Source organism: Triturus cristatus, chromosome 7 (genome assembly GCF_964204655.1).
Source record: "Triturus cristatus chromosome 7, aTriCri1.1, whole genome shotgun sequence".
Classification (NCBI taxonomy): domain Eukaryota; kingdom Metazoa; phylum Chordata; class Amphibia; order Caudata; family Salamandridae; genus Triturus; species Triturus cristatus.
Genome location: NC_140590.1, coordinates 1,230,240,911 through 1,230,264,310, shown reverse-complemented (window position 1 = coordinate 1,230,264,310; position 23,400 = coordinate 1,230,240,911). Strand labels below are relative to the sequence as shown.

Genomic DNA, 23,400 nt, shown 5'->3' with positions numbered 1-23,400 from the left:
AGTTTGTGGAGCGAAGCTGAGAAATCCAGGCGGAGGAAGAGTATGTGTGCCCATTGTCATTGGTTTGTAGATGTTTAGGATTGTCGGATGGATGGATGGATGATATCTTTGAGGGGACTTGAAGATTTTGATTAAGGCACCAGCGTGATGTCTTGGTGTAACTGGTGTCAAAGCATGCAATGGAGTCAAGGGGGTGTGATCAGAAAGTGATCTGGGTGCAATTCAAGTCGCAGACAAGAAAAGGCCTGGAAGGCTGAGGTCTCTAGGTAATGATTAATAAAGGCATATGTTTTGTGTGCACCAGAGTAGAATGTATAGTCCCATGTAGTAAGGTGACCGTTTTGCCAGGCATTTGCCACTCAGGCCACAGTCAGCCAGCCAACGGTGCTGCTGGGTGGAAAAGGCTCTTGTTCAGAGCATTGGCCAGAGCAATTCTTGACATTGTTCATCACAAGGTTTAAGTCACTGACAATCCATATGGCAGGTTCTGGGGTACAAAGGACAGGAGTGCCTGTGAGTAACAGTTCTTGGTGTTCATTGGGTGTATCAATGTTTGTGAGGGTGAAATAAAGTGCAGAGTCACTATCTAGAAGCAAGGAGTCGCCCATTGAGTTCAGGCACTTAAGTCAGTATTTCTTGTCTAAAGCTCTATGAAAGAAGAATGCCCCCCCCACCTGCATTTAGGGGAGTTGGAAGACCATAGTTGGTGAGGGAACCAGCTTGATTGTAAGCGATGAATATCTTTGGGTATGAAAGGTGTCTTGTAAAAGACAAATGTCGCTACTAGATTCCAAAAGGGACAAGACTGCCTTTAGTTTCATGAGATTGAGACCTTGGACTTTGAGGCCATTTATTTTAACCTCCAGGAAAGTTAGTCATGGGGGTTAAGTAGATATAAAAGTGGGATTTCTGAGAATTGAATGGCAATGCTCTAACCCAGGGAAGGGAGTCTAACCTAACTAGTAGGCAAAGATGTTTTGAACAGACCATATAGGGTGAAGGAATAAAAACCCAGTTAACTTAAAAACGAACCACAGAAACAGGACAACAAATTGAAAGTCCATCCATGACCGGATGCATTGTGGTCTAGGCCGGAGGCAAAGTTCCTGACTCGTGTGGTCAAAGCCAGCTCCCCGCCACCAAAGGCTGCCTATAGATGAAAGATGGCCTTTGGTAGCAAGAAGTTACCCGTGGGCAAACCTTGTAGAGTTTTCTCAGGTGAGTGCCCCACCTGTGCCTGAGGTAATCTGTCCAGAACTGCTAGCTCTCTTGTGCACTCTCTACCGGGCTTTCTGCCATAAGACACCTCTTGGGGGTGTCGGAAATCTGTTTGTGGTTTGAACTCTCTGCAGTGCTGGAGGGTGAGGAGGGAGACCTCTTGATAGAAACTAATAGTGTGACCCCAAAAGTGGACAAGTTGTTTAGTTCTGGCAGCTCTCAGAATTTCTTCTTTTATTTGGAAGATGTGCCCACAAAGCAAGATATCTGGCGGCCTAGCTGCAGGGGCCTCCAGGACGGAAGACCCAGTGGACCCTATTGAGCCGTAGCTCAGCGTAGTCCTCTCAATCCAGGACCGAATGAAATAGCTTGGGTGTATCCTTGGATGTCCGAGTCCTTGCCGCTTGTGGGGACCACCCTGATATCCAAATTACCGCAGTATCTGTTTTCGAGGTCTTCTGTTTGGGCTTTGAGTTTGTCATGCTGTTCATTAAGATGGATAATTTCTTAGCACTGCATTTCCACCTTTCAATTTTGCTGTCTTCTAGAGCAGATGCGCAATTCCCCCCCCCCCCCCCCCCCCACCCAATTGAGGACAAGTCTTGCCTCCAGTCCTGCATGTCTTGTGAGTGGCCTTTTTTAGGGCCTGAATGTCTGACTTCAGAGAGTTGGAGAGGCTAGAAACACCCTTGGTCACTGGTGCTTGGCCTGAGCCAAGAATCCCTTCGGATTCGGAGTGAGTATGAGATTGTGAGCTTAAGCGGTCACCATTTTGGTACCTCTGACGTCCGGGAGCTTCAGTCCGTGCAGGAGTGATATGTGCAGTCCGGCCCCCCGCTTATCGCTGCCACTCACTAGCTGTCTATTGAGGCTGGGTTGTGTGTTCTTGCCGGCCAGGAGTCCCTCAGGGCACGGTTGATGCTGACCCAGGTGGCAGAGAAGCGCATCCTAATCTACCGCCATATTGGCCACGCACCCAATTTACTCATTCTGAACAGTCTTCAAAAACTATTTATTGGTAGGGAGATAATCCTGTGAATGAGCTAGGAAACATTAGGTATTTGATCGGGTCAGAGAATAGAAAATGTAAATGTTTTAACAGAAATGTTGTGCCTCTTGTGTACTGTTGCTTGATATTTATTCAAAAAAGGCTCAAATAACATGGCCATTGAGGTTACATGGTTCTTGAGATGTCTACTATGCTTTTACAGTAGATTGCAATGAAAATATTATCCTGCACTGTTATTTATTTATGACTCTAATTTCTTGTTTCCAAGATTATATGCTGAAACAGAATGCACACTTAAATGTATTACTCTAACATTCTAAATAGACCTTTAATGGTGAGAATAGATAGATGTGTACTTTAATCCTTTTTTAGATTTATTCAATTTTGGGCCCTTAAGAAAAATGTACATGTGAATATTAATTGCGACTGCAAATTATTTGCGACTACGGTCCAGGAATACCCGTATGTTCATGCAGGGCGCAGCTAACAAACACTGTTTCTTGTATCTTAATATACCCAGGATCCACCTTAATCACAAGTGGGCCACACATTCCTTTGGCAAACTATTGATAATCCTCAATTCTGTGCAAATTCCAACTGCAGGTTGCACAAGATGCCACTGTTTCAGCATGAAATGTACCATTCACAAGTAACACTTTAATCTCAGGACCTCTCATTGCTATTTTTTTCCAGATGGAAAATGTAAGTTGATGGTGTGGTGCTATGGGTGCAGCTAAATGTCTGAAGCAAATCCCCAAAGCAAGGGCTTCCTGTTTTGGTATCATTCAAAAAGTCAATCTGTTGGATAATAACTTTGAAGTGTCAGCTCCTCAATTTTTGCCACGCTGCTGCTCTCCAAACAACCAGATGACCAATGCTAGCGTTCTGAATTTCAAAACTCTTTATGTGTATGTATTCAGAAATTATGGTACCATTTTATGCCTAGAAAGAAAAACGTGTCAGGTTTTCATGCTTTTGGATGTAGAAATTTGGATCAGTGTTTATCGGATACATGGTCAGCCCTTTGAAATGGGGGGGCTACAATTTGACATGAACTGTCGTAGTTATATGTGGAAGAGTGCTCCTCTTTAATAAAAAATAAAAAAAGCAAATAAAGTACTACTCTTTACTTTTGAAAGAAGTAAGGACAGACTGCATTCCTTGTATTTCTAGAGCTCCATATTCAGATATGGGTCGGCGTCATACAAAGCATATCAGTGCTGAACTGTGGCTAGATTCTGGGAGTGTCTACATCTTTTGTGGCAAAAGGTCCTGGAAAAAGAATGGCATCAAGACTGAGTACTTTAGGCACCTGTACAGTCACTATTGGTCCTAGAATCTGATAACCTAGTTCTTCTCAATGAACACCATCTTGCAACCAAATAGCTGTCTGGAGACGCTCCTTGTAAATCAGTGAGACTAGATCAGTGTTGTCCATTCAACTGTACTGTGACTGAGCTTAGGTTTCAATCCTGCAAGTTTGTCCAGATACCTTGTTAACAAGAAGCACCACCATTGTGATAGTTATTGGTGATTATTTCAATCATCCATTTATATTAATGCATTTAGAAAATGAAGGATACTGCTCACATCTATAGATCTCTGCAGTGATCTTTTATACCAGACAAAATGTGATTAATCTTGTCAGCAATAATATGAAAATGCAATAGTTAGTGGTTTCTGTGATGCTGTATACCATTCGTGATATCACACGTGATGTCACCAATGATTCATTCCCTACCATGTATGGAAAAACTACACCGGGGATTCCTGTGATTTCGGTCCATTTGAAAAGTGCCTCCTGTGCCTGCTTGAACTACTGTTCCTCTTTAATACCAGGTTACAGAGCTGCTCCTCTTGATCTAGACATAACTGAAGATTTTTCTTCACTTATTGTGTGTCTCTGGCTTGAGTGCTAATCAATATCTAGTAATCTAACACAACCATGTCAAATGGCTTGTAGCCCTCTGAAACGGATACTGCACTGTAGCTAAAGTTTGGAGACTGTTGTGTACTTCTACACCCCTTCGATACTTCTCAAACGTTGACAAGAGTCCAGGTCCGCATATCAATATTTGGAAACGCCCAGGATTTTACTTCATAGCCGAAAAACATTGCTATTGCCCAGAAATTATCATTGGAGTAACAAATACTCATGAAGCAGGACAGTAAAACAGCTGGGGCATTGCCAAATTTATTTTGTCTGACCACTGAGTCTCTTCCTTTGTATTTTAATTGCATTCATATAGCGCTTACTTCCATTGACGAGGCGTCCAAGCGCTCATTCGGCGAGTAGCACGCTACTCTGGAACCCATAAAGGATTAGTGGTGAACTAGTATAGTGAAAAACGAAAGTAATTTGAGTGGTGGATGTTAGTCTATTTGGATTCAGAAGGATCGTAAAGGGATAGAGGGGGGGGGGGGGAGGAAGGAAGGTTTGAATTTATATATTGCATGCTACCCCTGACAAAGCGTTGAAGCATTTTCTCAGTGAGTAGCGCGCTACTCTGGAACCCATAAAGGATTAGTGGTGAATTAGTATAGTGAAATATGAAATTTATTTGAGTGGTGGATATGTTAGTCAGTTATTTGAGGAAAGAAGGGTAGCGAAGGGCCTATGATCATGCTGCCTTGTATTTTAGCAAAGCTGTTACTCTGGAGACACCATCGGTAAGTGAACTATGGTGGTGTGTATCGTAACTCTTCTCAGTAGGTACATTTGCTTTCACATTTAGTCCTTTTATTCGCTGAGTAACCCTCCGCAGCCCCATTCTGCAGCTACATTTTACCAATCCTGAGTTTATCGAGAAACCACCACAATGCCATAAGGCTGTCACGGGGCTAGCAACTAATCCTAAATGTGTCCCTGCTTTTGGTGTATTTGTTTATAATAGAACTGGCATCACGGGGGCAATGGCTGGTGGCGTCATGTGCCGCCTCCTTGTCACCACCAGGTCTGAACATGCTCGACCCTCAGCAAGTAAATGGACGTATCCTAACACTATCATATAATCTCCTCGAGACGCACCATATAAGTTAGAACCTCCGTAACTGAAGACAACCGGATTCATTTATCAAGTTTATTGACTTGTAAATGTTGTTCACAAGTGTGCGCATGTCAGTCCTAGTAAAACGATCATGAAAGCACAGTTGACTACACTGCCCACTGGTTAATCATGAATGTAAGTGGTATTATATAAACCTAGTGCTGACTTAGAAGCAAATCCGATTTGTTTTGATGTGGAGAAGACTTTTACATGTACCAAATATTCCCAGTCAGTCCCAGAATTGGGTCCCTTGCTCACTTTGCCACGGGATTCAAGATAGCCTGGTTGATGAAGGGTATTACCCAGAAACCGGTCCCAGGATGTTTGCTTCCGGTCCAGGGAGGACCTGGCTTGGCAGTTCGGGCTGGACAGTTCCCATGAGGCACAGGGTCAAGACTGACTTTCATATAGCTGGGTCTGAACTGAGGTGGTGGAGTGAGCTAAAGAATGATGATGGTTTCAACTCAATCTGTGACTGGGGTGAGTGTCAAATTTCAGCGCTCCGTCCATCATCTCCTTGTGTTGATCTAGGTGTGAACCTCATCGAGCAGACCCTTCCTTTGCTGTCCTCTGTAATGAACATTTCAGTACTACTTTGGTCACAACCATTGCCCTCTCAATACCACTTGTGTTGCATCACTGAAAGCACACCAAATTAGTCCAACATAGTGGCCTGTGGGCCAGTCCTGGATGACTGATTTATCCGCATCCATGTAGTTTATGTGAGACCTCACTCTGTTAGATTTATTCCGTAATTCACTTCCTGGTCCAAATTTATATATTTTTAAATTTGATCCACCTTCTAACTCAATTCCCTTTCTTGTTCGATTCCAACAATGCATCAACCATAATCACAAAGTGTGTTCACACTCCATTTTGCTGTCCAGATGGTGATCACTTCCAGTCATGATGGGTTCAAATAATTGACTTCAACTCCTGTTACTCTGCAACCTGCTCTTTGTCTCTATTGCTGTTTTCTCTGTTAATTGCGTTTGGACAGTATATATTTATCCAGTGGCCATAAAAGCAGCAGAATAAAATCACACAAAATGCATTCTACTAAAAATTGTCATTTTATATAAAGAAAATTATAACCTTGGTATACATGTCAAAGAAAGCAACAATTCATGATAGGATTGCAGACCATATGCATATAGCACACTGTATAAAAGTTGCAGTTAAATAGTATATCCTCAGGATTGGCAAGGACTGTACAAAAGTCCATGGCAGCCCTGCATGGTTTTAAAATTAGCCTGTTTTGGGAAAGGTAAAATGAGCAACTTCCTTAGCAAGGAATACAATTTGCAAAAATTGAAAAGTGAAGCATGTTGTGCAGAACATCTGTCACATGGGCAGACCGATACATTAGCAGCAAACATGCCCTGTCTGGGGTATGCTACAAGGAAATGTATAGTGTTTAATTGCAATCTAATTTACAGGAACACATGTCATTAACCGATGTTAAATTAGGCTCCATACAAGGCGGGTAAAGATTTGATTGTGGGCAGCAACAGTGGTCTTTCCTGCGGTTTTAGACCCTCTCCGTGCATTTGGCTAGGAACAATTTACTCAATGATTTAAACAATCTAGCAGAAAAGGTACCAAGATTCTTCAACAGCTTGCTTAGATTTCCCCAATTACAGTTATTGTGTTATGAGATCAAAGGTATTCCTGGGCCCTTTTCCAATTTGACATGATCAGCTACATTGATTTAGTAAGGTTTCCTCTTTAGTCCATATTTTCAGCCATAGCAGAAGAAGTAAGAACTTGACAACATCATTCATGTACCCTAGCCCAATTTCAAAGGGGCATATATAATTACTAGTGGATTTGGGTACGACTAGCAGGTATTTTTTTTAAACCACTTCCCACCTTCTCCAACATCGGTTGGTCACAAAAGCCCCATACACCAGCCTTGTATATGGCACCTGGGCAGCACTTAGCCTTATAGATTGTTATTAGTTCTTAGATGTGGTTGCTGCCCAGTCTGGTCACAAAACCTAGGCCCGTCCCTGCACGCTTTGCTAGAGTTACCATACCCGCTTTCAAAGTACCCTGTGAGTCTATCATCAAAGTGTATTCCCAGGTAAGGATACGAGATACCTTGCTAATGTTCATGTTATTTACAATAAAGACCTTATTTTTCTTGTGTCGGGAGCCAAAGAATATTGAGTTTTTGGTTGGTTGACCAATTCCAAGCTGTTCATAAAAACACAGAACTGATCTAATAGTTGCTGCAAGCCAATAAGAACGTTATCTGGATAGATGAAAGCAGGTACGCTACAATTGCCTACCCTAGGACAGTCTGCATTAAAATTCAACAAATGATTCTCCAAACTGTTAACATACAATGAAAAATAGAAAGGGGCCAAAAACACAACCCTGGCACACACATCTATCAAGCTTCAAGGCTTCAGTTATTTCCCCAGCTGGACCAAACTGCACACCGGTGGTTACCTCTAAATGAAGCTCCCTCAAGATGTTTGAAATACTGGGCTCATCCCTAAATCCATCATGATTGTCCAGAATTTTGACCTATTGGCAGTCAAAGACTGAGCTCAAGTTCATGTAGCCTAAATACACTTTGTCTTCCTCTGCCACTGTGTACTTATTAAAGTGTAAATTGAGGCACTGCTCAACTGTATTGAGGCCGGTGCAGAAACAAAACTGGTGGTCCAAAAGCACATTATTAGTTCAGGTTTGCAAACATTCCTGCAAGATCCAGCCCGTTGTTTTGGCAATAGAAATCATTAAGTAAAAGGGGCTGTAAAATTTTTGATTCCCCTTGGAACTTTTTATTTTTTATTTGGATTATGGTCCCATGTGGCCAAGCCTTAGGAGGGCACAAAATTAAGGAAACCTTAAACATTAATCCGGGGTGCCCTTGGGGATAATTTGTTTGCTGGTATCCTATTTGGGCCTGGAGCTTTCCCTATGCGGGAATCTGTTGATGGCCTCTATTACATCATTCAAATCGATCCCTAGGCCACAAAAGGGCTGGGTGGAAACTGTAGAGGCTACAGGTGTTGTCTGTCCCTCACTAGGAGAGTAGCCCTCCCGTAATACAGGGTCTGCATAAAATTGGGTGAAATGTCTGACCCAGACCTGGTGGGGGGTGGCGTCACTGTATCAAGCCCAGTTTCCTGAGGTTTTTCTAAATAGTTGCGGTTCAGTTTGCCAAAAAATATTAACTGTAAGTTCACTGGCCATTATTAAGCTATACTATGGTTTCTCTTATTCTTTTCTGGACCAGTAAGACCTTCTTGTACACCTTACAACAAATGCACACCTGTTCTGTCTCTCTTGGCACTGCTTTGACAGCGAACAATAGCGGATTGTGGGCCTTGGTTCAGTTCAAGTCGAACCATCTTGCTCTTTTGCAGTTATGAATGCTATTTTTGACAGTGCATTTCCTGTGCAATTCCACAAATACTGTTTCAGACCACCTCAAGACATTTAAAAAAATCAGAAAAAGTTGCCATTAGATTCGATAGGCAAGTATGATTATTTCTAGCCCCACTCAGTGACCCCCCCCCCCCCCCCCCTATTAATTGTATGTCGATGGTAGTGGACAGGTCATCGGCTGTCTTTGTAAAAAAAAAAAGTATAACTAAACCAAAAAAGACTACTTATCGGGCCAGCTATTAACCAATGATTGCTCAATGGCGACTCTAGTAGCACATTCTCTAACCCATGTCCTAAAATTGTGAAAATAAAGTAGTCTATTAAACTAGATCAGCTCAACACCTGGACCACTGTTGAAGGAGTCAAAAGCAAACACCAAGTCTCATTAATAGATTTAAGTTCATCTACATAAGGACTATGTCCAGAGTGTATAATAGGATCTCCTTCAGTACTCAACAAGCCACAAGACATTGCTGAAGACAATTGACAATATTTTGCATTGAAATCTCCCATCCATACAATCATCGAGCGAACGTTAAATCTGATCAGTCTTCGGTCGATATCCTCATGCAAGGCTTTCACTATGGCAGATTTTGGCATCAAACATATTATAAAAACTGGCAAATGACATGTGTTCTTTCACATTTTCTAAGTAACATTTGATAATAGGGAGAGACCATGTTTGCCCATACAACCTGGCCTGGGAAAGCAAGGGAGACTGAAGTACCTAAGCCTCCTTTTGCCCAGCCCAATAACCCTGATATTGCAGGAGTGAAATAAGTCAACCATCGATTAAAAACAGTTTCTAGGAGCCATGATTCTTGTCTGCAAAATACTGCTTAGGGTTTTATAAAATGTAACCACTCAAAGATTGCCTGTTTTGCATCCACAACAGCCACATTCCATAATGCTGATTTTATTTCTCCATTATTTCCAGAGCACATAATAGCAGGACTTTTCACCATTTGAGTGGTTCGATTAGGAATGATCACTGGGGGACTTACAATATTGCATCATGCGTTCTTGCCTATAGGTTGACTGGGTTTGGTTTTCTAATTTAGGAGTCCAATTTAAAATCTTTATTCAGCTTACAAAGCCATAGAAAAAAATAAAACATTGAATGATTTACAGTGCATTACATCCAGTTAATACAGCGTCCTAATTAATCACATTAAAATAACCCCAGGCCTGAGCATCATAAAGGGAATACTGAACCATTGCATTTCCTGATATAAATTGGTTCTTTAATAACCTTATAACAGCATACCAGATTTCGGGGGTTTCAAGATTAAACAAACCTTTTTGATACGAAGCCAATACACTTGGTCTAGCTGTGACAGAGCCAAGAGCATATTCGTAATCTACAGGGCTAGAGATATTCAAACATTTAGGAAGGGGATCTGTAGAAGAAGCCCTGGGGAAGAACATTAATTGCCAAAAATCTTCGCCTAGAAAAGTTCTCTAAGATTTACTGAACAATGGCTCTGTTATTGAAGTTGACGACCATACAGTCACTATCAGGTTTTGGTTGAATTCCCACCCCAAAGACCCTACCCACAAGGTTGATCTGGCTGTGGAGTTGTCCTGGAGTGCCCATCCTCCTATTTAAACAGTGCACCACCTTATATAGTCACTGGTCCTAATTCTCTCGGGTGCCAGGCCTCAAAGGAGTTGCACCTTATGGACCAGCACAAACTGAGTGAACTGTGGAGGTAGATGGAAAGTTGGGAGAACTGATACACAGCGTTTGAGAGTGACCCTCTCCTGCCACATATGTACATGCAGTATTGTCCCCCTGAATCTGCCACATGGCTGCCCCTTGGACCTTGGCTCTCCTAGAATGACAAGAGGTTGAGAATAAAGAGTAGTCTAGGTTCCTGAGGAGGGTTTAGATAAAACTACACAATCCCTGTGGCCAGTAGCAGACCCCCAATGCATTCAGGTTTCTGTACAGACCTCCCTAGTCGAGGTCTACAAGGCGGTCTGCTTTGACTAGGGCTCTTCAGAGCCTCTAGCCCACCCATCACGGCAGCAATAAAATCTGTTCATTTACTCTCCAATGAGATAAACTTAATTCTGTCCAATTCCAAAGTCGGAGGCTGTGTAAAGGAAGTACAGCACCCTCTACTGTTGAGTGGGAATCCTGGCCAACCTTGCCCTTCCAGCATTGTGGAGGTTTTTTATTTTTCTGGAGGCGAATAACGGTTGGAGTCTTGTGCAATTGGGGCAGCAGGTGCAGCCTGTAAAGTGACTTATTTAATCAAGGCTACCCATTACAAAGATTCCAACCCCCCCCCCCCGTACTGAATAATTGTTTGGGGGGACGGGGACTGGGTTTGCTGCTGGAGTTACAGGCCATCCCTGATGAAACTCTGGGCTCTTCCCCAGGTGCAGACTTCATGGCAGAACAGCTGCTCTTAAATGAGGCCAGTCTCTTGTTCAAGGCCTCCCATGGCATTCGTGAGTTAAGATACTATAGTGACCACCTGTTGATTGTTCCTTATAGAGGTAGGCTTTCTTTTAACCATGACAGCACAGCCAACACGTTGTTGAATTATGATAAAAGAAATAGTCAACCAATAGACTTACTGCACAATTATCTCCGATAGTATGTGTGTATATGTATGTATGTGTGTGGAGAGATAATATTACGAAGTGTTTACCTCTTGCACTGATCACTTTACATATTGATTGATATTAAGAATGTCAAATTTCCTAGCTATCGAAAGCGAGTTTCAATTCTATTAAGGATGCAGAGGCCCCGTTTATGATTTATTCTTTCCATTTATTCCTCTCAGCAGCTTTTAGAAAATATTTGCTCAAAGACTACAAATTCCAAGAGTCTTTGCAAACCATAAATCTAACAACCATAGTTGGCCCCATATAGGCAACGTCAAGGAATAGCACTTTCTTCGAGCGAACGTCTAGAATCACACTTGCCGCTCAATAGTCTTGCTTCTGGTCCAGTCCGGTAGAGAAACACAGGTGCCCCAAGATCCTGTATGATACAGTACCTTACATATGCAATAATTCCTGGCGATAGAAATTAACCACCTAAACTTACTAATGCCACGTATTCATCTGATCGGATAAAAGTAGACCATTGACATGAACAACATCACTTGAACAATGCTGAACTGTAACCTTGTCCCTCAAACCCCGACATACTTATCTAAGACAGACCATCTCAGTGGTTTCGGGAGGGTAAATGCTTCTAATGCAGCCAGGAGGGATGAGCCTTGCCTCAACATCCTTAATAGAATTGAAACTTTCCATCACGATAACTAGGAATTTTTACATTCTATGTCTGGACCGGAGGCTTGGATTATGCTAATTTATTGCTGGTCAACCACCAGTGAAGCCATTCCAGTGACTGGTTTGAAACAATGTTTTAGAAGTGGAATCGGAGGACCAATCAGCGGCTCTGAGGATGTCCTCCAGATGACTCCCTAGAGAAGGCTTTTGAGGTGTGCACCGAAGGAAAAGGTATCAATGCCCGCTTCTTACAGGATCCATCTCACCCAACGGGCAATCATCACCTCCAAGACTGGCTTGAACAACTTAAGTGAAATAAACAGTTGTGCTTTCCCTGGTGGTCTATACTTCTCCGTCATAGATTTGTACGCTCCACGGCAGCGCACCATGTACAGTTTGGGTGCCCTGGGTAAGCTGGACAGTGAACAACCCTCGTATTGGATTTGGTGTGTCTAGCAGTAGTGAAAGACACACCCACCCGAGTGAAGATGGGTCCTGAAGGGTCCTGGGCGCAGACATCAAAGTAGTTTACAGGAAATGAGAAAGCAAAATCACCAACTTACCTGTTTAATTCCTCATGGGAAAGGTATGCATTATCCTGCCAGTACTGCAGTAATTGAAGGACATTGACGTCCTATAGGGTAGTGCACCAAGGTTGCGGTGGAAAGGACAACCAAATGACTCGAGACTGCAAACCAATGGGTGCTCCCCCACCGGGATGTTCGGTAAAGGGACGTGAGCCGCAGAGATTGCCGATCTGCTTGCGTTAATGATACAGTAGGCCAAACCTCTGTCCACCAGCTGAGAGCAGGTGATGATATGCACTGTATCTGGGTTGCATGACGGAAGAACGAAAACCTTTATAATGAAGGCTTTTACAAGGAACGCAGAACAATGCCAATCCCTTTACATAGCCTGGTTTCAGTACGAAGTCCATTATCACGCCACCTCATTTTTAATTATTAAAAATACAGCTACAACATATGTCATTTAAATGCACACTTTTACAACAATTACGTTGTCGAAAATAACTTCCATATGAGGTTAAGTGGATTGAGGGATTTGAGGTAGCTGATTAGCCGTGAGTGGGAACCAATGAGAAGTTTGAGTTTTTTCCCTGTTTGCTGCTCCCGATTTGTTCTTAATTCCTGTATCTGCAGTCGGGCTAGGGGTGAGTACTGTTTCTGACTGCGCTTGTCCTATCCGGCTAATGCTTCCTGCGTCACGCCATGAGAGCAAAACATGCCCTTTTTTAGAACTGCTCCATACCCAACGCTGAAGCCCTAAATTCGGCAACTGGGCAAATCCACCACCATCACCCTTATCCCTAGTTGATTGGCTGTGAGTGGGACACAGAACTTAACACTTGTTCCTCTCCCAACCCTTAGCCCTAAATCCGGCAACCGGGCGATATCCCTCCCACGCCATTAGCCCTAAAACCACCCCTTTCTTAAGTCAGATTTCGTTGTGGCTTGGGTAATAATCCCATTTGTTGTAATAGCACTTTTGTTGTGAAAATTGTCGATGTAATGAGTCATGATTCAGGTTTCGTTGTAAGAGCCTCTTGTTCTTAAGCCTTTGTTGTAAAGGACATTTCTCCTATATCTGCACTCACGGGATCCAAATCCCGTAGCACACACCAGCGTTACCAGTCTCCACACTGAGCTATACCTCTTGACCGTGGAATCTACCCAAGCTCGTCTGAGGGAGACCTCCTCCGACAAAAGGCCCGGGACTTCCCAACGTCCCATGTAATCCTCCAACTCATGAGCCGGAGTGACCCTCCATTAGTGGTTGCAAAGTGCCATTCTGATCCGTCAGAAAACGAGGAGTCCGGGAAAGTTGGAGTGGAGAATCCATAGAAAGTTCCAGAAGAACTGGATACCAAAGTTACGATTTCAAAAGCAGGGTCACTAAGACCATCTCTGCCCTCTGTCTTAGCAATGCGGAGTCTAGCGATCATGGAGAATGGGGCAAAGGCATTTCCCTGAAACTGACACCAATCCTGCAGGAAAGCGTCCGTCGCTTTTGCAAGGGTGTCCAGATGCCAACTGAAAAACCGGGGAAGATGGTGATTGAGGCGAGAGGTGAAAAGGTCTACTTGACACGGACACATCAGCTCAAAGCCTTGAAAAAGAGGGGTCCAGCTTCAAGACGCTGTATTCCTTTAGGTGTCTGGATTGCCAGTCCACCATTTGGTTGAACTTTCCTTGCAGATAGTCCTCCGTTATGGAGCATGTTATCCAGGCAGTATTACCAATAATCCATGGCAAAGTCAACCAGCATCTTGGACTTAGTTCCACACTGCTGAAATAATCCTCTTTAACAAGACAGCGTATGAACCTTGTTGGCTGTCAGGCTCCACACCGCAAAGGATCTGGTGAGGAATTCCAGACAATTGATGTGGGAGAGACTCCTCCTGTTCTGACCACTGTATGTGTTGGTATCCCCACAGCATGCTCCCAAACCCTGACATCCTGACTCACCAGTTCTGGCACTGATCCAAAGATGGCTTTGCCGTTCCAGGCCGGCATATGTGCGAGGCACCAATGGAGCTCCGATTGAGCCTTCGGGGAGAGAAGCCTCCTGAGAATAAGCCATGCCTTTCCTCAGATGTGCACCTTAAGTCATTGAAGTGCCCAATAATGCAGTGGATCCAGAAAGATCACTTGATTTGACCCTGACAGACTCACAATCCGGGCCAGATGGTGAAGCGAATCCATGTCCCTTGTTAAGGTCCTGTGCAAATCCCAAGAGATCAAACCCCTCTTTTGTGGTAATCTGAGGTACTGGCGTACCATGTCCACCTCAAACCCCAATAAGGTAATCTGTTGCACCAGTACGAAGTCTGACTTTTGTTTTTTTTTATTTGAAAGCCTAGGTCTTCTAGCAACGACTGAGTCATCTGAAGTTGCTCAAGTAACTTGTCCGCTCATGGTGCATCAGCAAGATGTCGTCCAGATAGATGAGACTTGCACGCCTTGCTCGTAGCCCTTCAATCACTGAACTCCGCACCTTGGTGACATACCAAGGTGCTGAGGACTGCCCGAACAGCAGGCAAGTGAACTCGTATACCTGCCCGTTCCACTGGAATTGCAGAAACCTCCTGTGGGGAGGAAAGATCGGGGTGGTGAGGTAGGCATCCCTCCGTTCCAATTCTACTAACCAGCCATCGCTCAACAAGATGTCTCGTAGAAGACTAATACCCTCCATTTTGAAATGGTGGTATACCACCTAACGATTGAAGTCCTGTAGGTTGATGACAGGCCTGAACCCATAGTCCTTTTTCTTGACTTTGAAAATATTGTTCCAGAATCCCCTGTGAGGAAGAAATGCGGAGGTAATTGCCCCTTTGACCAGGAGGTCCATGATGTCTGTGTACCACCTCAACCCCTGCCCGAGAGAAGACTAAAGGTCTGGGATTTCTGTGTTGGTGTACCATGCAATTTTATATGAAATCCCCTTGCTGTTTGAGGGTACCCATGTGTCCCCCGTAACAGGTGCATTTTTGGCTGAACAATTGTAATCTGCCTGCCACCCCTGGTAGAGAATAAGGGATATTTCTTAACGGTGGTTTCACCTAGTGCATTGCTGGGTCTCCAGAAACTGCCTTTGACTCCACGTCCTCAGTTGTGACCACTCGAGGTGTAGAACCCTCAATTTTTTATTTGTGGTCCTGCTACTGGATTGAGCGTTTGCTTTGCTTATGGGGGTTGGAGTTGAATGAGCGGCTGGACGAATGCCCCCTACCTTTTCCGGCCCCTCAATAAATTTGCCGACTGAACTTCCTCGTATTTTTGGGCCTGATCTAAGGAGCAAAAAGTAGTAACACATGACAACTCCTTAATGAAGGGTTCTCTGAGACCACCATTGGCCACCGGGCCAGCTTTGGTAGTGGTAGCTCACCTGGCCTGGGATCCATTTTGATCAGAAGAAAGGGACCACGCTCCGTTGATAATGCACAATTTGCATTGCCATGGAAACACAGGGCCCTTTAAGCCCATCCCAATAGAATTGTGGGATCAATGATATGGTGTCTGATTCCCTGGCATCCTCTACCATCTCCAATATTGTCAATGGACGAGGACATTGAACCTTATCCTGGCAGGATCGCAAGGAACAATCCAAACCCTTTTTTGGTTCCTTAACAATTTCTTTTTTTATATAAAGGTGGCTATATGGGTCATTGTCTAGTGTGCTTGCCACCTTATTACCAGGGAGGGCCTGAGGTATTCTGCCTTCAAGCGGCCCCAGACATCTTGGCCCATGTGGTTTATAATGCGGCTGGCCACATATTTCACTACACTTGGTGCGAGGTCCCAGTCCACTGAGCAGGGATGGTAAATGCCTTTGGGTGGAGTATGCCAGGTATCCCAGAAGAGTCTTGGTCATTGGTATCATCCAGCCTGTTTTTTTGGCGCCACCATCTACTAGGGTCTGGTTCATTGCCCAAATCCTCATCAGGATCATTTGTTGTCCCTGGTATTATCATCCCTTGTTGGGGGCAGGATCGTCCACTGGGGTAACACCTGACTGGGAGTTGGCCTGGGCAATTCTGTCTAATTGCCTTTTTTAGGAAGTCCTGGTGCAGTCTCTCAAAGGCATCAGATGCCAGAGTGGTCGCTTTAGCGGTGGAATTGTGCCTGGCTTTGCCCTTGCCCTTCGTAGCCCCTGTAGAGTCTGTAGGAGGTTCTAGCCGCCAGCCTTTCCCAGGTAGATGTGCTACACTGCACTGTCAACTCTATTATGCGTTGGCTCAGGGGTTCTAGGGCAGAAGAGACTGTTCTTTCCAATGATGCATCTATGGCATCCACTCCCTCCTCATGGGTGGGAAGCAATGAGTGCTCCTCCTCCACCAACTTCCAAAAGGTATCGAACTGACCTGCCATCGCTGATCAGGTGAAGGTCAGACAAATAGTGCACAAAACGGCAATATTACACTAATTTCTTGAGCCAAGGTTTGTTGAATTAGACACTAACCGGCCTATAGATACACCAGCTGTGTACAGGGGATTCCCCATGGTCGATCCCACATGCTCCAGTCAAACGGAATACAGAAAAAACGAGCATTTGCAATGTCCTCGGTCTCGCCTTTGGGACCTTTTATGCATTTAGCTATGCAGCACATTAGCCTGGGTGCTGAAACATCTTCTGTTCTTTAACATGGCACGATCCGGGAAATTGGGCCACTTTTTAAGGAGTGCCTAATTGTGATCCCAATACGACCCTGTTAGCCCACTCAGAAAACTGTAGAGAGTGAATGCACCTTATTCAGAAATGTCTGTGTATCCTGCAGGACACAAATTCCAATCCCAATAAGAGCTCAATGGGGAATGCATATGGGGAATGCATACAAGACCTATTGACTACAGATTCTAGGCACAAGAATAGATATGCAGGTTAACGCACTTACTACAGAGATCTGTGTTAATTGTTTCTCACACTTATCTTTTCTAGTATAATAGCTCTAACCCTGCAATGTACTGATAAAAGTGGAGCATTCTTTGACTAGTGATTTAAAACGTGTTTGAATGTAAACAATGGTTATCTAAAATCAACTAGGTTTCTCAACTAAGAGTGTAGTTAGATCAATTATTTAATTTGCAGTTACTTATAGGAGAAAATAAAAAATGTTTTACACAGTACTGTTTAGTCAGGCTTCTGGCTGGTGTTTGTTGTATGAGTTAACATTGCAAATTTTGTCAGGGCCCGGCTCGTGCACTGGCTCTAAGATCCGAACCTCTGCTGTCTGTTAATTTGTAAAATAAATGAAGCTAAAATAAATATGGCATTTCTAAATCAGTCATGCAAAGAATCTCAAGATTTTGGAACCACGCAGTGTTTTAGGAAGAATCATTGTACGCGATTTCTAGATAATGTCAATTTTTGTCCATTATCAATGGCATAAGATGCCTTTCTGGCCAACTATGAAAACCGAAACAGGGAAAAATAAACCATTTGTTAGAGATGCAACTCTCCTCCTACACTGCCCTGTGACTGCCGCCCCTTCAGAACTGAGATTAACTTATTGGCTGATTCAAGTCCATATCTTAAAATAAAGTAATATGATTGGCTTAAGAGCCTCTGCCTCCTGATCCTTGTGCCTTGCCTGCGACCTCTACTTTATTTTCCCTAGAGTTAGCTCTTTAGGGTCTGTCCTGATGAACTTGCCGAACCCCCCCACTAAAACTATCCAAGATGCCGACGCGTGCAACTTCACACCCAAAACGGCCCCTAATCGCTTGCCCAGTTTCACATGGTTCTCCCTTAACACAATGCGCTGCCAACATATGGGATGTGACGTGCTCGTAAAAACTCTACAGAACAGTGTCCTTTCCTTTAAAACCCTTGTACCCGGGTCCCAACCCCCAGCGCTCACTTTTTTTTTCTTTTTTTTTTTGTAGCTCACCCACTGGGTTTAGGGTCATGGTACAGCGCCTGCACGGCCTGGTAGACCAACTGCAGGTTTTGTTTGGCCTTCATGGCAGCGGTTCGGGCGTACACCGGGCAAGATGGCTCTTCACACGTGGTTCCTTCTTAGGCGCACGCCTCCTCTCATACCCTGCTTTGCCGTCCGTTGAAAGGTCGCACTGTTGCTATCCCCAGGCACGAGGATCTCTCTGCTAATGAAATTAGCAACCTAGTAAAAGCCCTGTTCTGCATCACACTGAACCCACTGACAGGGTTTCTAGGTTTCCGGACACTGCTAGGGGGGGGGTCTCTCCATCATCCAGTGTCACGTAGTCCTTCTCCGTCCGTGTTTCACTTTAAATTACGGGGGGCAGAACAATCCCACAACTAGATGACTGAGATGAGATGACTGAGTAACTCCGGCTGGGCAGCATACTCAAACACACTTATGATCAAGCTGCCTAGGCCTGCCCCACACCAACAACCTCAGGGGAGTAACCGTTGTTATAAGTGAATACTTCAAAGAGTGAGCCTGTGCTGCCAGCTGCCCCCGCAACTCCTTGTACTTTGTCCTAATCACGGTTACTTACTCTTTGATCATTTCTACCGGCTATCGCTGTCTGCTGGAAATGGGCAGAAATAAAGGCTCAAATTCTGCAGTAACTGCCCAGGACCTATTTAGAATTAAACATGTAATTACTTTTTATGAATGTCTTTAAATGCAATCAAAAAACAAATCTCCAGCTTTCAGAAAGCCCATCTCCTACCCCCAAATATACTTAGAAACTGGAATACAATTTACCTCTTCACTAGAACGTGCGGAGTATTTACACCTCAAATGAGTTTAGTGCAACATTCCCACCACCCTCACAATGGTCAACGACCCAACACCCTACTGTAATCTGTGCAGTGAAGGGGCCAGTATTCATGTGAGGACACAAATGAAGACATGCTTGTCATAAGGCGGGACTAACAAGGCTGGAACCAATGGGAAGGCAGCATTTAGGACCTAAGCCTATCACAAAGATGGGCGGAGCTTTCATGAAGCTTCCCTGCTATAGTGTATACTGCATGCCTCGCAAAGAGGGCAGCGCATGCGCTGCAACACTAGGCGAGACCTAAAAAAGATCCCTGCTAAACAAACCCCCAAAAAATGCATTCATACCAGTAAAGGGGCCAATAGCCATAAGCGTGCCCAACAGAAAAAAATGAGGGACATAAAACCTGCTTACCCAACAAGTAGGACATTTTGAAAGACACACTCAAATGGGGAAAACTGAGGCGGGGACACCTCCACTAAAGCCTATACTGCATGTCTCAAGACTCATGCGCTGCCTAGGCGAGACCTAAACTATTAGTGGAAAACTATGAGGGAGTGCCAAACTGTCTGCCTCCAGCGTGCTCAGTTCAGTGACCGGCCCTTCATCATTGGAAGGGTGAACTGTAAGTGCCGCGTTGAGGAATGTTGTGAAGGAGGGGCGCGCCTCCTCCTAAGATGCGTGTGCTCCATGCCCCTTACTGAGTTGCAGGGGGCACCACGCGTCCCAATACTAGGAGAATCTCTTGTCTCCCTTCCAGAGCCGATGCTCTGTTGCTGGGAGACCGCTGGCTGCAAAACGGTGTTGAGAAAAAAACCCTCCCTGCTTCGGAGGTGGTTCAGGAAAGTGAGAATAACTGCAAGAGTAGCACGTGTATGGCCCAAACCAAGGCCTGGTTATCACCCGACTGTAAAAGACCAGGTGTCTAAGCCACTTAAAACAAACGCCGGCAAACCATGGCAAAGTACTCAATCCCTCAGGAGGAGACCCTGGTACCACCATACAGCCCAACATAAATGGCACAACCCTCAGGCCAAATTAAGCAATATTAAGGTAAGCACTTATTTGTCTGAGCAGCGAGGAAGTGCTATTCCTTGATGTTGCCTATTTTGGACTGACTTTATGGAGGTTTTGTTTACGGTTTGCAAGGACTCATGGGATTTGTAGTCTTGGATCAAATGTTTTTAAGCTGCTGAGCAGAATAAATAGAAAGAGTTTAAGCATAATCTGAGCCTCGGGTCTTGACATACAATCAATAGTTTTTGTTTACAATGACAATGTCTAACAATTTACATGGTGTCTTGTTTGTCTTTTTCACATTAATTACTTTTGAATGCATGAACTACAGTTGGGTCTTATTTGAGTAAATGTGAATAGATGCATTCATTCTATTCTCAACTTATATCGCTTGTGAGAACATTGGGGCATATTAAGACCCTGCGTTAAAATTATTGCCGCTTTAGCAGCAGAAAACTGCCGCTAAAGCGGCGATAATGGGCTTGATAATATGCCCTTGAGTTCCCATAGAAGCCCATGTTCTGGTGTCAACATGGGCTTCTATTGGAATTCTCTGCGGCATATTATCAAGCCCATTATCGCCGCTTTAGCGGCAGTTTTCTGCTGCTAAAGCGGCGATAATTTTAATGCTGTGCTTGATAATATGCCCCACTGTTCCTTATAGCTTTGTGAATGCACCATGAGTCCTTTCCTCTCAGCCGTTCCTTGAGGCTAACTTCTGCCATCTTTATTTGCCTCCTTTAGCTCTCTACGTTCCCTCTTTGCCCCTTTCTCGACTGCAGTTGCTGTTTGGATAGGACTTCAGTGTGTTCTTACTTGAAAGAAGCCTTTTGACTCCCTTAATTTGGTATTTGTGAATTGAACTTGCACACATTTACTTGTGCAGTGCTATCAATCAAAATAATATAATCGGTTGTGTTAAGTTTATGGAGCCAGTGTGAGTTTCAAACTTTGAACCCGAACCTGTTTTGCTTCCTTCTGGTGGGCCTTTCAAACACTACAAAGTTTATGACCTAAAAGTGAGTATAGCTTAGGTGTGCTGCGCTGGTAAAACAAATGTGGGGGATTTGGTTGATAGTTCCCTGATGGTAATTGCTGAGATGTGCCTTGGTGCCTTTAGCCAAGAAATAACCTAGAAAAGGTATTGCGGCTTGCTGTTCAAGCAGGCGTGTGGGTGCTGCTGCTCCATGCCCAGGCAGGATTGAAGTGGCAGAGTTTCCAGGCTGAGGTGTAGTTTTGATGTAGTATGGAATCTGAACCCAAGTAAGACTAATGACTTTTCACTATAAGGAAATTGACCACATTCGCACAATGCTGACCATATTGTAATACCTAAATCACCTCTTTGTTGCGTAACATTCTAATGTATTTCATTTCCTCAACAGGGCATTCAGTCTTGCTTGAAAAGGTACGTGCCAACTACTGCTTTTGCTGTTTGAGCTCCTCCTTTTATCTCTGGAGTTAAAGTAATGTGGCATTCTTTCCTCCACCCTCCTTCCTCCCACCCCTAGATGTTCTGAGCTAAAAACAGTGAATTCTGAAATGGTATGGACAGACCAACACAAGCATGCATTCAGGAGTCCAACTGCCTTTTCGTTGTGGAAGAAAATTAAGTGTACAATCTCTTCAGGTAAGAAATGAGACCTGGCATGTACAGTGTCGGGGAACTTCACCTGACTGTGACGACAGGGGTGGCATTAATCCCTTTGTAGGTAACCAATACTGAAAGAATATGCATGCATGAGTCACCAGAGATCAGTGGAGAATGAGGAAATAGTATTTTGGCAGATGCGAGGCACCAGAATGAGGTATTCATTGCGAGTTGCTGGCTCCCAATGTGGCCTGGACTGGACAGCGATGGCGTTGGATGCCTAACCAGATCCATGCTATGCCTAACACGATACGCCCAGATGGTGCGCAGCGCCTAATGTTGGATCAAGCCTTTCTGCCCAAACTCCAGGATTGGCAATAAATCGCAGAAAATCCACAGCCTTTATAATTGGTGTATGTAGACCAGGGAAGGGCCTATGTACACATTCAACTTTCTGGTTGAGCGAGGACTTGAAGTGCAAGGATCCCATGCAGGAGGAGTAATGTGGACGAAGCCTGGCTCGTTCTAGTGTGGCTGTAGAGTCTGGGTCCAGTAGGGGATTCACAACCCTGGCAGAAGACCAAGCCAAACCCTTTCCTTCTATTGTACGTTAGTGTTACAGCGCAGAAACTTGGGTCACGGGGAACAGGACAAGACCCGTACCAAATATCCTCCCTTCGTCACAGACCAGATATCACATTAACACTTTCACACAGTCATTGGTGGCGCCCATAACACCAACATTCACATGTCACTTCACACTGGTCTGCACATACAGGAGAGATGAGTGGTTCTAGCGCTGACATGAAAGGAATACCTTATAACCTATAGGAAGAATTATATTGCATATCTATACATTAATATCATTACACTTACAGATCTCAATCCTAAACATCAAGTGACTCCTCCCACGTGATCAATGGATCATTTAGCTGGATCAGTTGATGGTGATTTAGAACCACCTAAAACACATTTAAGATTTTGATCATCCCTCCCTCAATAAATCAGACACATTTACTTGTTAATCAATATTTGTTTATCTAATTTATCTCAAAAGGTCAAATCTACATCTAGAAAGTTTCATTAATTTTACGTAAATCACAAAACGCCATATTTACCTAACCTGGCTATCGGGCGTCCTCTAAGCCCTCAAATTATTCATCAATCAGTCAGAATTTAGAAGTTCTTCATGCAGCACGCTACAGTCCCAAAGAAAAGCAAGGACCAGAGACGTGCAAGCATCTTTCAATGCCCTCAAATTTTATAAAGTTCGTAGTTCATCAGGAAAATGGGCAGCATTCGGACGGTCAAAGATGTAACAATTTACAAAGTTTGGGCTTTTCTGATTGGTTGGTTGGGATCGTCCGGTGAGGTTTAGCACAGTTAAAGAGGTTATGTCATGGTTTTGGATTTTTCCGGTTTCTTGTAAAAGTTCATTGTGTGGGTACTTGGCTGACTTCCCACCGTGGCTTTGTTCGGGTACAGTATGACAAGGGTCATGACGAGGCCACAGGAACAAACTATTGCGCAGTCTCACTTCACCCGAAACCTCGTGGAATGGTGGCCATCACGTTGTCATGTTGGCGGCCATTTTGTTTTTAGGCCCAAAGGACAACTTAAGCGAAACCA

The 23,400-nt window shown here is 44.1% G+C and overlaps 1 protein-coding gene across 4 annotated transcripts in view; it reads left to right on the top strand.

Annotated features, from left to right (window-relative positions):
* The window catches only part of LOC146811683 (E3 ubiquitin-protein ligase TRIM69-like), a 174,807-nt gene that overhangs the window by 101,812 nt on the left and 49,595 nt on the right, over window positions 1-23,400 (top strand). For 3 of the 4 annotated variants that reach the window (XM_085618664.1, XM_085618663.1, XM_085618662.1), the window contains exons 6-7: window positions 21,566-21,588; window positions 21,692-21,810. In XM_085618664.1, coding sequence (XP_085474790.1) covers window positions 21,566-21,588; window positions 21,692-21,810 — 142 coding nt within the window. Of the gene's footprint in view, window positions 1-2,920; window positions 3,235-21,565; window positions 21,589-21,691; window positions 21,811-23,400 lie in introns of those variants that run through there. The other variant, XM_085618665.1, reaches the window with a different exon arrangement.